Here is a 14,974-nt window from a genome sequence, read left to right as displayed (position 1 = left end):
CCAAGCACAAGACTGCCTTGCCTGGTAAAGCTGAACTAACAGAGGTGCCACCTGCTATAAACAGAACAGGGTTGCAGGGGTACAAAAAAATGTGAAGTATGCAAGTGCAGAGTCAACTCTTTGCCTTCATCCCAACAGACTGTCAGTGTCCAACCTATGGCACAGCATTCCAAGCACGCATCCAACTGATTGGCCACAGCTGGATACATCATGCCTTGTCTTCTCCCATCTAATATCCTTGGTCATGGTCAACAATGATGCATGGTCTAAAGAAAAAAAAATTGTTAGTCCCCACCATTGCTTGACAACTGGTGTTGGTTTGTTTATTTCCTTCTAACATAGCAGTTTGTGAAAAGAGACTGAGAAAATAAGTACCAGGCTTAAAAATAAGTACTGGGAGTTGATCTGTTTGACTAAACCCTTAAACTAGTGTGGTCACAATCCAATGATTGAAACCAGTAACAGATACTTGAAGCTCCTAGAACGGTGGCTACATGACTCCTCCCCCTACCACCCTTATATATTTTAAGCTAAATCTTAGAACAACATATTTCAAAGGTGTAATAACCAGGGTGGAAATGATAATCAAATACTTCATACGATGACATTAGTGCTATACTCTCTTTTATAGATGTTAAACTAATCAGGGCTAGTCAACAACAAGCATTGCTTTGTGCAGAATATATATCTTTATATATAAAAGTGAAGTTGTGTGTCTGTCTCCTACGATTTAGATTCCTAACTACTCCCACATTTTGCGGTGCAGTTTAACCAAAAGCGGGTATCTTATAGTCGTGATTCATATCGAGCCCGTCTGGGTATTAGCGCGCGTCTACGATGAGTCTACGATTTTAAAAATAATTTACCATCATGTTTTTCCATTTTAATGCCTTTTTTTCACTACTATATAAGGGAAGTAACTCTCTAAAATGTCTACGATGAGTCAACGATTTAAAAAAAAATTTACCATAATTTTTTTTCCATTTTTAATGCAATTTTTTGCTATTTTTTGGCTATAACTCTCTAAAAATGTTTATATAGTTACTAGTAGTATCGCCCGGCGTTACTCGGGTTTGTAAGGGAAATAACTATATAAGCATTTTTAGAGATGTAAAGTATAATAGCCATCTCAATATGGCTAACCACAAAGGGGGGTGTTACTGTAGCTTTTTATGTTCTGAGATTTAATAATACATTTTTAGAGAGTTACTTCCCTTATATAATAGCAAAAAATGCATTAAAAATGGGAAAAAAATTATGGTAAATTTCTTTTAAATCGCGCGCTAATACCCAGAAAGGCTCCATATGAATCACGACTATAAGATACCTGCTTTTGGTTACACTGCACCGTGAAATGTGGGAGTAGTTAGGAATCTAAATCGCAGGAGACAGACACACAACTTCACTTTTATATATAAAGATTTCCCTTACAAACCCGAGCAACGCCGGGCGATACTGCTAGTGTATTATATATTTCAACATTATTTGGTGCTATTCCTGCTTTTCCAAAGGTATCAGGCACTCAAAAGGAATTGGTTCTAATCAAGACAGGCTTGGCTCAACATGATGCTGCCTTAATCCTATGCATTTTATTTACTACTGCAATTACTTTTATTATCATTATGTCACTGTCGTCATTGGTGTTGTTATAAGGACCAGGTGAGCACAGGGATCAATGCAATCAACTCCTCCCTACCATAATTTCAGGCCTTGTGCCTGTAACAGAATTAAAATTTTTTTTAAATCGGCACAAGTGATACTAGTTTTATTGAACTTGGCAGTTTGGAAAGCAAGCAATCCTATTCTCATCTTACTTTATATAAACAAGTACAGAAACCCACTGGCACAAGGCTGCACATTTTCAGTACAAAAAGCACTAATTTTATCAATGAAAGACAATATCGGTTTTGCAGAGTTTGAACACAGCACATAAAGATATGCAGCTAAATACCTCAAAGCCAACACTGCCATTTCAGTCTATAACTGCCTTAATGATAAAGTAGTAACATTGAAAAACTTATATAAGATGAAAAAATTATCATGAACATTACCATCTTTTAGCATCTATATTTCCATGTTGGCATGGGTTGGATGGTTTGACAGAATCTAACAGATCAGAGGATGGTGTCAAACTCCAATATGTTTTGGCATGATTTCTACAGTTGGATGCCTTTCTCAATACCTATTTCTTTATTACCCACAAGGGGCTAAACAAGGACAGACATAGGTATTAAGTCGATTACATCGACCCCAGTGCGTAACTGGTACTTAATTTATCGACCCCGAAAGGATGAAAGGCAAAGTCAACCTCGGCGGAATTTGAATTCACAACGTAAAGCAGACGAAATACCGCTAAGCATTTCACCCGGCGTGCTAACGTTTCTGCCAGCTCGCCGCCTTAATACCAATTACTTTACAGCCCTTCTCAATACCAATTACTTTACAGAGTGTATTGGGTACTTTTTTTATGTCACCAGCACTAGTAAAGTCACTGAATAGCTCACAATACAAGACCCCTTGACTGAGAAGAAAGTGTAGTGTTGAGTGGGGTATTGAGAGGCAAATGTATGGCACGATAAGTATCTTGCTGTTGAAGAGATATATGGCCATGTCAGCTGGAAAAGGAGCAAAGATGGTGGTGATGGGATGTTCTCAATGTTTCAGAAATTTTCTGCAACTTTTTCTCAATATTATCTGCATCAGTTACAGAAAAACAACTTCAGCTGAATCTTAAACAATTAAAACACACACATGCATACATTAACCAACCATAAGGTATCATAATATTAAAATGATGAATCAAACTTAAAAAAGAATAGAGATGTTAAAAAAAAAAAAAAATGAGATCTAGATTAAATCACTCCAAACACTGAAGAATGTGATTTAAGTGCTTTTGCAGAAATACATTTAATGCTAATGTTAGAAAATTGATACAAAAAGGAACTGCAAATGGAATTGAATCTCAGACTAAAGAACTTCTGTGGTGAAAATTTTGTGACGAAATTTTTGTTGTCATTTCTTTTTTTTATATATTGCTATTCCTGAGAAACACCACCTTTGTCAGAAAATATGCCATGATGTTTTGATAACACTTATAAATGACTGAAAGTTTTTTTCTTGAGTAAATAAATAAAAAAAAAAAGATCAAGCTTCACAGACAATCGCTTCAAAAGCAATTTACAAGTTGCAATGTCTCAGATGTCTTCAAATACTGAATTCTTATTTTTATTTTTATATGAAAAAATAAATATAATACAAAAATTAAGTAAAAAGGAAGTAAATAATAAATAAAAGTGGCCACAATCTAATGACTGAAACAAATAAAAGAAATAAATAAAGTTTCTAAATAAAATTAAACTGTGGAATTTAATTTACAACTGAAGTTATTTTATTTAGTGGTAGTTTTTGGTAAAGCCAGTCATTCTGAATTTTCACCACAGAAGTTCTTTAGTCTGAGATTCAATTCCATTTGCAGTTCCTTTTTGTATCAATTTTCTAACATTAGCATTAAATGTATTTCTGCAAAAGCACTTAAATCACATTCTTCATGCAACAAAATTAATATAGCAACTGGAATTACTAACAAAAACAGACAATTTAGTGTGAGGTTCTATTTATTTTAATTCTACCTAGATTGAAGATAATGATGCAAATGGATTGAGTTTGGATCCCATCTATCTCAGGCTGAAAGAAACAACAACAAAACCAAACAAAAGAAGAGTAAAGGGCAACTGACTGATTTCTCAGAATCATGGGATCATTTAGAATGAACATGAAATAAGAGTTTATCAATATTACACAAAGACATTTGTAAATGTCTTCTTTTCTAACTCGCTTAATTCACTGAAGCTCCGGCGTCTGGTGACGGACTTGGTATACGCCCACAAAGTTGTCAACTACCTCACCAATAACAACACTGAACACCTTTTTGATCTTCATGTGTCCAATACACGTGGACATGCCTACAAAGTCAGAAAACAACACAGCTCCCATGACTTTCGGAAACATTTTTTCACGCTCAGGGTTGCTGAAGCGTGGAATAAACTGCCTGCGTCAGTTGTTGACTGCCATGACACTGCATCCTTTAAGGCCCTCATGCTTCCCGAAATCCGCCGAAACTACACCTGATTATATATACACTTTAGATGAGTTGTAGTGCACCTGAGCACTGTACACAATGTTTATTATTATTATTATTATTATTATTATAGATAGATAGATAGATAGATAGATAGATAGAGAGAGAGAGATCATAACTTTGCCCAGCATTATCCCATGTAATATAATGATTTAAAGTTTATTTTATGAAGCAGCGAAAAGCAACAGACATTGAATACACACAGAAACTAGTCACAAGGCACAGAAGACCTCAGCACCTATTGTAAACCTATTAAAATTGTAGGACAATCATAGAAACAGTATAATGTACTTTGAACTTAAAAGTACCAGTAGAAAGTGTAATATACCTTGCACCAATCTTGGTGGCAGAGAGTGTAGCATTAAAAGTTTTAACCACAAATCATGCATATTCTTGAAATGGGTAGAAATTAAATTTAAGGGAGAAGATTAATAAATTAAAGATGGAGAAGGGCACACACAGTCTGAAATCAATTCACTGAAGACCAGTAAACTATTTCTTTATAAAAACCAATAAGAACAGTTTTAAAGCAACACAACAAACAATACCAAAAGATAGAGATGAATTATGATAAATTGTTAAGTGTTATCTGTTGTGTAATATAATTACACAACAAAAAATGCTTAACCAAAAATGCCAGAATCTAGAAGCATGCATCATTTTAAATGATTTTCTATAAAAAAACAATGAAACCAAACAAAATAGCCAGCAACAGCAGACTGGACAATATAGGAGTCACAGATGACACTAGGAAAATCATAGCATTAGAAGAATTGGTTCAGAAAACTGTTGGAGTTTATTAATTAGAAGTGGAAGAGAAATTAGACAATGACAGAGCGAGAAACTGATAAAGACATTTATTACACACATGTGAGTGAGAACACTGAGATATTTTTGGTATCTAACATATGTCAGATACTGCGAGCGCTGCTTCTGATTGGTCAATCCATGGTGATGACCCGAGGTCACGGTGACGGCACTACTTTTGTCATTCATAAGTTACAACTAAACTTCATTCATTACTTTCACGTGTGTTATGTATTTCTTGAACGTGAACTTGAATGTTAACAAAATGTTAAACAGTCATCAGTTTTCAGTCATTTCACCTGAAAACTTAGCGCTATAAAGTCGGACTATCTTCCTGCGGCATGACATCTTTTACAGTTACACATTGTGACGTCACCGACGTGAAATCAAGCTGTATTCATGCGCGCTTCAACACGATGTGAAGAATTTAGTTATTGGGTTAATAAAATATGGTCGTTTATTTGTTTATTTGTGTGTAATAAATAAAATACCAAACTCATTCCCTATGGATACTGTATTTATTACGAGTGTCTTGTAAACGTATCTAACTCGCTTTCGCTTGTTAGATACATTTACAAGCCACTCGTTGTAATAAATACGGTATCCATAGGGAATGAGTTTGGTATTCTCTATGTAGCAAATGACAGTGAGAAAAGAAAGAAGAGAAAAGAGACAGAGATTGTTAAAGACTCAAACCAACCAACATTTTTGGACAGAACTCTCAACATAAATTTTTCTATATCCAATCTCATGCCATTTGTTGTCATCCTCCTCATCATCATTTAATATCTGCTTTCTATGCTGACAAGGGTTGGATGGTTTCACCTGAGCTAGCAAGCTGCACCAGGTCCAGTCTGATTTGGCATGGTTTCTACAGCTGGATGCCCAGGTTAAATTTAAGACACTGTTGGTGCAATTGCTTTTACAGCTGCATGAATGCTCCTCTTAGTATCAAAACATGCTTTATATATAAAAACTGCAAATGTGGATATGAATTCCACTAATAACACTTAATATTTTGGGTCAGAGCAGTATTACTTAATATTTTCTCTTCATCTAAATCAGTGGTTCCCATATTATATGCTGGGGTTTATTGGGATTACAAAAGTTATTAAGAGAGAAAGCATTTCTAAACGGATGTTCATTTCCTTATCAACCTTATGAGATTTCTATTGTGTTATGTGATCTACTCTACTGAGTGATTCCTACCCTTTAACATGACTCAGTAATGTCATAAGGTAATGCTTCAAAAATTGAGCAGTACTGCTCCAGCAACAATAAGAGAAGAGATGATAGATGCATCTGTAGAGTTTTTTTAGTCTATTCTTATTTAAATATCAACTTTAAACAAATTTAAATGTAATACTATGATAAACTGTTATCACAATAACAATGATAATAATAACAACACTAGCAATAACAAGAAACTTCAAAATGTAAATAAATAAATAAGCAAAACTAAATTTATGGATGTAAATTATAAACAATAAACAAAAGTATAATTTGAAAGACAGTCAAACAGTGGGTATTTCCATATATGCAATAAAGATAGTTTCTGCATCTGTAGCATTAGGTAATGTCCCAAAATGCTTAAATATTATTGCTTTTAATAATGAGTCTCATTGTTAATCTCATGATGTGTCCACCTCCAAGTATAACCAAACAAAAGTCAACTTGCACATGAGCAGAAAAATCAATATATCTGCAAACATAAAAAATATAACCATTTTCTGAATGTTCAAATACAATATAAATTTGAATACAAAGATAAATTTCAATTGTAGCTATATATGAAGCACAAGGAATAAATAAATGAGTTTGGCTTAAAGTAATGTGCTAAGGGTTGGGTCAATAACCAAGATTAAATGATATGAGAAATGTTTGTTTACTAGTGGGACCTGTGAAAATTCCACAGAATAAAAAAGATTAAGAGAAGCTACCTAAGAAAGAAAGGATAATCTTTATTTTTATTTGGCTAAGTTATTTCACATCCAGTCACAATAATATATTTTATGATTTAAAAATTTCCACCTGCTCAGCGCTTTATATTTCTTTTTCGCTTCACCTCTTCAACAAACTTTTTAACCATGCATATTTAACATTTTTCTCTTTCTCTTCACATCGCACTTCCACTAACTACATGAGTGACAGCATAATGCATTGACCAGCTATCTGTTCTCTCACTCACTCTCACATTCCCTCTTCCTCTCTCTCACACCACCACCTCCTCCTCGCTAACAAACTAAAGAGTAAAGTGTGAACAAACAGGTGGAAGAATATTATAGATTTAGTTTGATGAAAAAAATACTTTCCACTATCAACAAACCACGACCATCATCAGTTTTCAGTAACAAAGCTCATCTCATTTCATATCAGTCCAGCTGTTTGTTTATATCTACTTTTGCTGTCACTGTATTTCTACTCTGACAATACAAATGCTATCCGCCTCACTCTCTCTCTTAATGTAACTGCCTTCCTTGTCCATCTCTCTCTATTTACCTTTCTTTACCACCAGAACATCACCCTCTGCTAAATATTGTATCCTAAACATATCTTTTTCTTTACCCTTCCCTCCCCACCCTACAGTACATTGTTAACATTCCTCTCTACCTCTTCACTTTTCCCTTGAACTAACCACCTGATGCATTTGGCCTTATTATACATCTTTCTCTACTTCTTTTCTTCTTGAATCACACTCCACCCCTCTCTCTCACTTTTACTCCACCTCTCTAACTAACTAAAGTATAATGGGGGAATGAACAAGCAGATTATTATATGGATGATAAGGTGGTGCAGTGGTAAGTAATCACCTTTGACAGACTAGTACCTGGAACTAAACTGACTTATGTATACGAAGCTTTTTAATGATCAACGTATTGGCAGTAGATTTTTGTGGTATATTCAATTTTGTATTCATGGGGTACTGAAAAAGCATTAGTAAAAGAAAAGAGGTGGTAGTTAAAAGCCTGAGAAACATGTTATGGGGTATAAGATATTGGAAACAAGGCAGATGATAAATGACAAAGTTTTGGAACCACTGATCTGATAAGTGAAGGGAGGATATACTGCAGTAGTTCCCATTCCCACTGTAACTATTTATCGCTAGACGGAATGATTTATTGAGAGTTGAATTAGATGCTTTTGCCATGGTAACAAACCATTGATCATTTAGCTGATACTCAACTAATCTTTTGATCTGTGACAATAAAAAAAAATTTTCAAAATACAAAAGCAGAATGAATAGGTCAACAAATATTAATCTCTGTTGTAATTTTAATATGGTGTCACCAAACAAATTTTGAGATTGAAGGAGAGAGAAGAATATGTGTTGTAGGTTATTGTAAAGATTTTATGATATATCCTGAAAATTCTTACAAATCTGAAACACACATAGACACAAAAGAAAATACAATGCAACAGAAAATAGTTAGAAATGATTTGGGATTAGCAGTAATAAAGTTTAAGTAATATTAATAATTCAGAGAATAAACAAAAAGGAAATATTTGTTAAATCTATAGGTTTTAAATTATGTAGTCAATAAAACGATACAGATATTTGTTTCCTACAGCAAATCTACAGAACTAATTGTCAGAACTGTGAAAATATATTTTAGCAGAAATGCATCATAATACAGGCTGCATTAAAGATACTTTAGCATGGTAGTCGATTCCCTCAATGTTAAACTTTTCCAAAGAAAACAAGACAATTATAAAAAAAGAGACAAATTTGAAAATGCTTAACATTAAGCTAATCAACTAAAGAGTCAAATCTTTAATCCAACATGCATGCATATAACACACATATAGGCAAAATACAAAACAAAAACAAAACCAACAACAAACACTTCAAAAAGAAAAGAACTCCAAAGCTCATCAGTTTATTTCTACTTTAATAGCATTCCAACAATATACTGACCTCCAGGAAAGAAGAAAACTGCTGTAATAGTAGTTAAAATAAAGGATACAACACATAGGTAGACATCAATAATTTTGGAGTTGTAAAAGCAGAAGCATATGCAGTAATATTAACTGAATATCACTGATGACAAAGCTACAACAGATCACACAATCAACCACTACGTACACATGTATGTCATATACATAAACACATAGCAGAGACAAAGAATTTAGGTATGATAAAGGAATATTAAGATACTCATCCTAACAATGAAATACTACTATTGTCAACGTTATTTTGTACCTGCTTACTTTCATGTATTTTAATTTTTCTTCTAGTTTTCAAGGTTTAACATTATATAATAACTGAGACAATGCAATGAAAAATATTAAGTTCAATATAGTGATGTTGTATGCTTAAAATCAGTTTAGAATATAGGATTAACTGGGTTTTCAGAAATCATTATGAATGAATAAGTCCTTGGTGTGAGCTATGCAGATTCAATAATAGTTGCATCATAGATTATAAGCCATCTACAGCCTACCTAATACATTCTTGACAAGCTGCAGTCTTCTGAAATACTAAAGCTATTGAGAGAGACAGAGCCTGTATAAGCTTGTTGAAAAGACTTTAAGTTAATTTAACTACCCTAAAAGGCACACTGCATAAGTGGTTGCAGACCTACTATATCTTAAATCTAACTCTAGACTAATTTCAAATAATAAAATGCAATAGAGATACTGTTGAAACAACAGAGTAGCTTCTGTCTAATGCAGTAGTCCCTGGAACTATGTAGATAGACTAAACAATCTAATGCCTCTAAAATTTCTAACACCAAAATGATTTAGAGATTTCAATAAAATCAAGAAAAAAAAAAAAGATTTGACAATCACTGCTATATTAATTATCTGGATCCAGCTACAACTAAACTGTTTTATATAATGATAAGGTAGAAACATTCTATATAAGAGCAACAAATCAAGGACCAAGAAATACATATTGAACCTTATGTAAAAACAAAAATAAAATATAAAACATAAAATCATGCAATGATAGCAAGAGCTGAAGAAACTTATAGTCACTTTTATTATGGCAATCTGCTGGCAAGAAAAACAAAATCAAAATATGGTCAGCATCAAGTAATTAAAACGAAAGTAAAAGTGAGATTTTATAGTTTTGAAAAAAAAAAAAAAATCATGTATATCTAGACATGAGATTTTTTTTCTTCCCTCTACACAATAATTCAAAAATACTATTTTTGATTTGACAAAAATAAGATATAAGTTTAAATCTTTTTATTGAATAAAATAATTATAATGATTTCTAATACAAAAGTCATAAACTAGGCTGTAGGAACATTCAATTGAACTGAAATTTATTTCCATCAACCCCCAGGATGCAAAGCAAAGCTGACCTTGGTGGTACTTAGAAGGTATGTTGTCTGATCCTTCATGGATTATATCAATAAAATATCAACTAAATAATACATTCAGTAAACTTTTTTAATAAGCCCTTTAAGTGCAGTACTGCAATTCAGTGTTGTTGTTTGGAACTGAGCCGCATTCTAGAAAGAAATTCCAGTCAAAAGACTTATTATGTGCATCTATTCTTTTGTGCTTTGTTCTTTGAATTTCTTCAAATTTTTCTTTCTTAGATTTTCAAACACAAAAGTAGTTAATACCTCAAGCAGTGAGTTAAAATTCAATGATTTCATTTATTAATGACTTAATTAGATAAAGAAAATCTGGAATTGGAGAAAATAATTAAAGCAATATTTCAGTGTCATCTACACACACCCACAAACTAAGTGGTATCACAATTTATCAATTCTGAGCAGGAGTAGTGTTGCCACTATTGTTGGTCATTGCATCAATGCTTTAGTTAGTGAATGGAAAGGATGAACCCCCCCCCCCAAAAAAAAAACAGTATTTTACTGATATATTTTAAATGTAAGGTCACCGTGTACTAGTGGGCTTATGAAAAAAACATAATTGTTGTAAAAGTAAATAATAATTGGTTGGGCTTAGCAAAACCCTTAAATGAAGAGATGAAGGCGTATTTTGAAATGTTTTTTCTGATGGTAACTTCCAAGTTGCTGAGACTACCTTGATCACAAATTCAGAGTTGGACATTGTTACCTTGGTTTTGATATCATGTAAAAATATGTGAAAAAACATATCAACTTATCATATTTCAATCAACCTAGCCAGGTGAAACAGACATGACAACAGGTAAAAACCATATCCACAATATACACAAATCTAGACTCGTGCAATAGTTATATTTTTATGATTTTTATACTGGGATAATTATATTTTATCAAAATCTCTAGTTTCTAACAGGACTTAAAGATTTATATAACTTCAAAATTTTAGCCTAGTGAAAGTAAAAAAAGCAAAGATTGAACAGCGTAAGACAAAGAAAAGCTAAAATTATAAATCGACAAAAATTTATACACAGTATACAACTAAAATAGTTGAATACATCAAGGTTTAGTGGTAGCATTAATCATAATATTGTTGTATTTCATTGATACAAGGCTACAAATTTTAGGGTATAGCATGGTCAAATGTATATACTAATGATACTTATTTTATCATCCCAGAAAGATGAAAATTGCAAATTTGAACTAAAAATGTAAGGGGTCACAGTTAAATATCACAAAATATTATGTCTGACACTCAACAAATTCTGCTATCCATTTCCTACATTAATGATAACAATGATTTCATTTACTATGCATAAAACTAACTAGCTCTAATATATCATATATACATATTTTAATAATTATCAAAGTATGAACACCAATTTTGGTTATAATAAGAATTAAACATTAGGATTCCTGATCCTGTATATAACATATCAATACTGAGTGTAAATTCTATGGGACACAAATATTCTTGATCTGGAATAACTTTGTAAGACACATTCTTACAATCTAGAGTATATATCAGGAATATTTGTCATAACATGAAAGCACTAATAAAAAATAAAACAATATATTTCTTTTTAAGGGTTTGCAATTTTAACCACATCATGAGTGTATATATTTTCAAAACAAAATTTTGCTATCTTTATTCTTGCATGTCAACATTATGTCTTAAGAAGAGTGGAGGCAGATAGCAGAAGACTCACAGCTTTAATTACAACATTTCATATAGATCACCATAAATATGCAAATGTTTCGAAGTTGTTCTCTCTTCAGATGTTGACTTTAAATTGCCTATTCACTAACAATACTTCTCACCATAACTCAAGATTTTACTCTAGTGAAAGTAAAAAAACAAACATTGAACAGGGTGAGACAAAGATTTTTATTTGACTATTCATTTTTCCACACCAGCATGGTTTGGACTGGTTTGCATTACAATATGTGATCAGTCATTTCAACTTTGTATTATCCTGTAAGGTAGGTGATCTTACTGTTTCTTTCCAGATTTTTGTTGACTTACTTATTGATCATTTTTATTGAAAATTTATATTTGCATATTAAACTTAAGACAACATTATTATTGCAACATCTAAGTTTAATATTTACTATAAGTGACAGTGAACTGAAAAAAAGTTGTATATATACTTACATGGTCATTAGTCTTGAAGGAATCAGAGTCTCTACCTCCAGCTATGCTAAAACCAAGACCACTCTTATCTCGAATAAGTGATGTAGATATTGTCTGAAGAAGAAAGGAAAGACAAACCCATCAATTATAATAATTTTTTACTTAAAATGTTAGTATATTTCAATAAAGCTTGCTATATTTTCTCCATTTTGCATTTCACAAGAGAATATCTAACATTTGAGATGGCTTTTCATGATAGTCTCTTTTTCATGGCAATTGAATGTACTTAATGTTTTGATTTTACCCTCTGCTGATACTGACCACCACCACCAGTCTCTTTAAATTCTTCATTATTTTCACAACTGTCTTTCTATGCTTGCATGGGTTGGATGGGTTCTCTTTAACATAGCAACTCATCGCATACTACATTCTTGTCTCTATTTGCTTTGAGAGGTTCCCTTATTGAGATCAGCTTTCACTATTTCTGTTTCAAACTTGCTTGGTTTATCTCATCTTTCCATTTGAATCTTCTGACATCCTACTGTCATCATGCATACACATTAAATGTCTGTACTAATGAACTCTTCTGTCTTGCATAATACATCTGAGCCTGCATACACTTAGTTTTTCTCACAGCTCATCTGTGCTTTGTCATTCATGCACACTGTTGCAATTATAAGATTCAATTGTCATTGTTAAAAAGCTCAATGAATTCAACATATATTTTTGTGTTCTGTTAGCAGAGAAGAGAGGAGATATGTTAAGCCATCAAAATCCAGTATAAAAGATACAAAAGGAAAACTTCTCTACAAACTTAGCTGATGACAGCTAAACCTAAAATTACAAATGTATTTTTACTTGTTTCAGTCACTGTACTGCAGCCATGTTGGAGCAGTGCTTTAAAGGGTTTAGCTAAGTAAATCAACCCAGTACTTATTCTATCAGTCTCCTTTGCTGAACTGTTGTTACAGGCACATAAGCAAATGAACACCAATAATCAAGCAGTGGGGGAGAAGGCAAACACAAATACATATACACAACAGACTTCCACACAAATTCCACCCACCAAATTCACTCACAAGGCATTGGTGGGGCCAGTGCTATAGTTGAAAACATTTGCCCAAGGTGCCATGCAATGGGACTGAGTGAACTTCTTAACCATTCACCAATGCCACAATTGAACAAATTTTAGGGGCTGTTCCAATTGTTTTAGCTATGCAGCCTTAACCATCTTTACCTAAACTAACCTATGATATAGAGGCAGACAGCTTTAAGAAAAACAAATCATTTAGGCACCTTAGTAACATTGTTTTTCAGTTTGTTCTCCAACATGGTGCACCAGTTGCCATGCAATAGCTGTAATAAGGTTGATCTGAGCAGAGTTTTACTGGCCAAAAAAAGCCTAAAATGCTGCTTGTTAATTCAAATGCAATATTTTCACTTATCCAAGAATGGACAGAGGCCATTATTGATTCTCAGACCCACACAAAGCTGTAGCTATCTAATTCTTGGCCAACATACCTACATAACTCACTACTGATAATCAACAATGCAGCCTCCCACAAGTAACTATTATTGTAGTCGCCGTAATGTTAATGGTTTCCTCAAAAACTTTAAATGGACTTACTTTGAATATGGGTAACAACATGCAGCCACAACCAGCCCTACCAATTATTTAACACTCATTTAATCATGCTTCCACAGGCACAACGTTTTTTTAATGAATGACTGTTTACATAAAAAAGCACCCCCAAATCTGATACAACCAATTTTCTTAATGATCTGACAATAAGTAAAAAAAAAAGGAGCCTTTGAATTAACAAGCACCATTTTAGGTATTTTCTTTCAATCATTACAGGAGTAATCTTCTGATATAAAATTTAAAATTTTCAACAGGACATTTAGAGTTAACACGAGATTATAATACAATATGTGGCAACATTTGACACAAGAAATATGACTGTAAAGTCTTATATTTAGTTGTAGTTGTTATATAACCTCTGTTTGTTTTAACAGAGCAGATTATGGTAAAGAGTTGCCAGTAAAACCTTTGATGATTCTCACAACCAGATTCACAGATATTGTACATATTTGACTGTGCATATTTGGGACATTAACCCTTTCATTACAAACCCAGCCACAGCCTGATTCATAAGACCAACCTTGGTCGTAGCCGGCCAAGAGCACCTATTGTTATTTAAATGTAAATTTGAATCCAAATATCGTTAGTACATTTGTTAAAACACGTTATTTCACTTTGCAAACAGTTGAGTTATTGAGTTATTGGCATGATATTTGAACTCAGTGAATTTTGGAAGATGTTTTTCTACATTTTTTTTGGTGTTAATTTTTTTCAACTTTGAAAACGGAGAGGAGTTTCATGCTATCAAGTGATTCCAAATTTGAAGGCTTTTCAATGGATGATATGGAGATATCGAGGAAAAGAATGAATGAGGTGCAAAACCACGTGGTGGATGAAAATGACTCAGATATTTCTGTATCCGAAACCGAAAGCAGCGATTCTGAAGAAACTGAAAGCAGTGACATCGACAGCGAGGATGATTTTACACC

The 14,974-nt window shown here is 33.1% G+C and overlaps 1 protein-coding gene across 10 annotated transcripts in view; it reads right to left on the bottom strand.

Moving 5' to 3' along the window:
* Positions 1-14,974, bottom strand: part of LOC115209683 (protein scribble homolog) — a 458,170-nt gene that overhangs the window by 216,745 nt on the left and 226,451 nt on the right. For 7 of the 10 annotated variants that reach the window (XM_036501621.1, XM_036501615.1, XM_036501619.1 and 4 more), the window contains 2 exons: positions 12,425-12,517; positions 8,862-8,882 (listed from right to left, as the gene is read on the bottom strand). In XM_036501621.1, coding sequence (XP_036357514.1) covers positions 8,862-8,882; positions 12,425-12,517 — 114 coding nt within the window. Of the gene's footprint in view, positions 1-8,861; positions 8,883-9,925; positions 9,944-12,424; positions 12,518-14,974 lie in introns of all 10 variants that reach the window. The other 3 variants (XM_036501616.1, XM_036501617.1, XM_036501620.1) reach the window with 3 other exon arrangements.

Source organism: Octopus sinensis, linkage group LG3 (genome assembly GCF_006345805.1).
Source record: "Octopus sinensis linkage group LG3, ASM634580v1, whole genome shotgun sequence".
NCBI classification, from domain to species: domain Eukaryota; kingdom Metazoa; phylum Mollusca; class Cephalopoda; order Octopoda; family Octopodidae; genus Octopus; species Octopus sinensis.
This window is presented reverse-complemented; position numbering and strand designations above follow the sequence as displayed.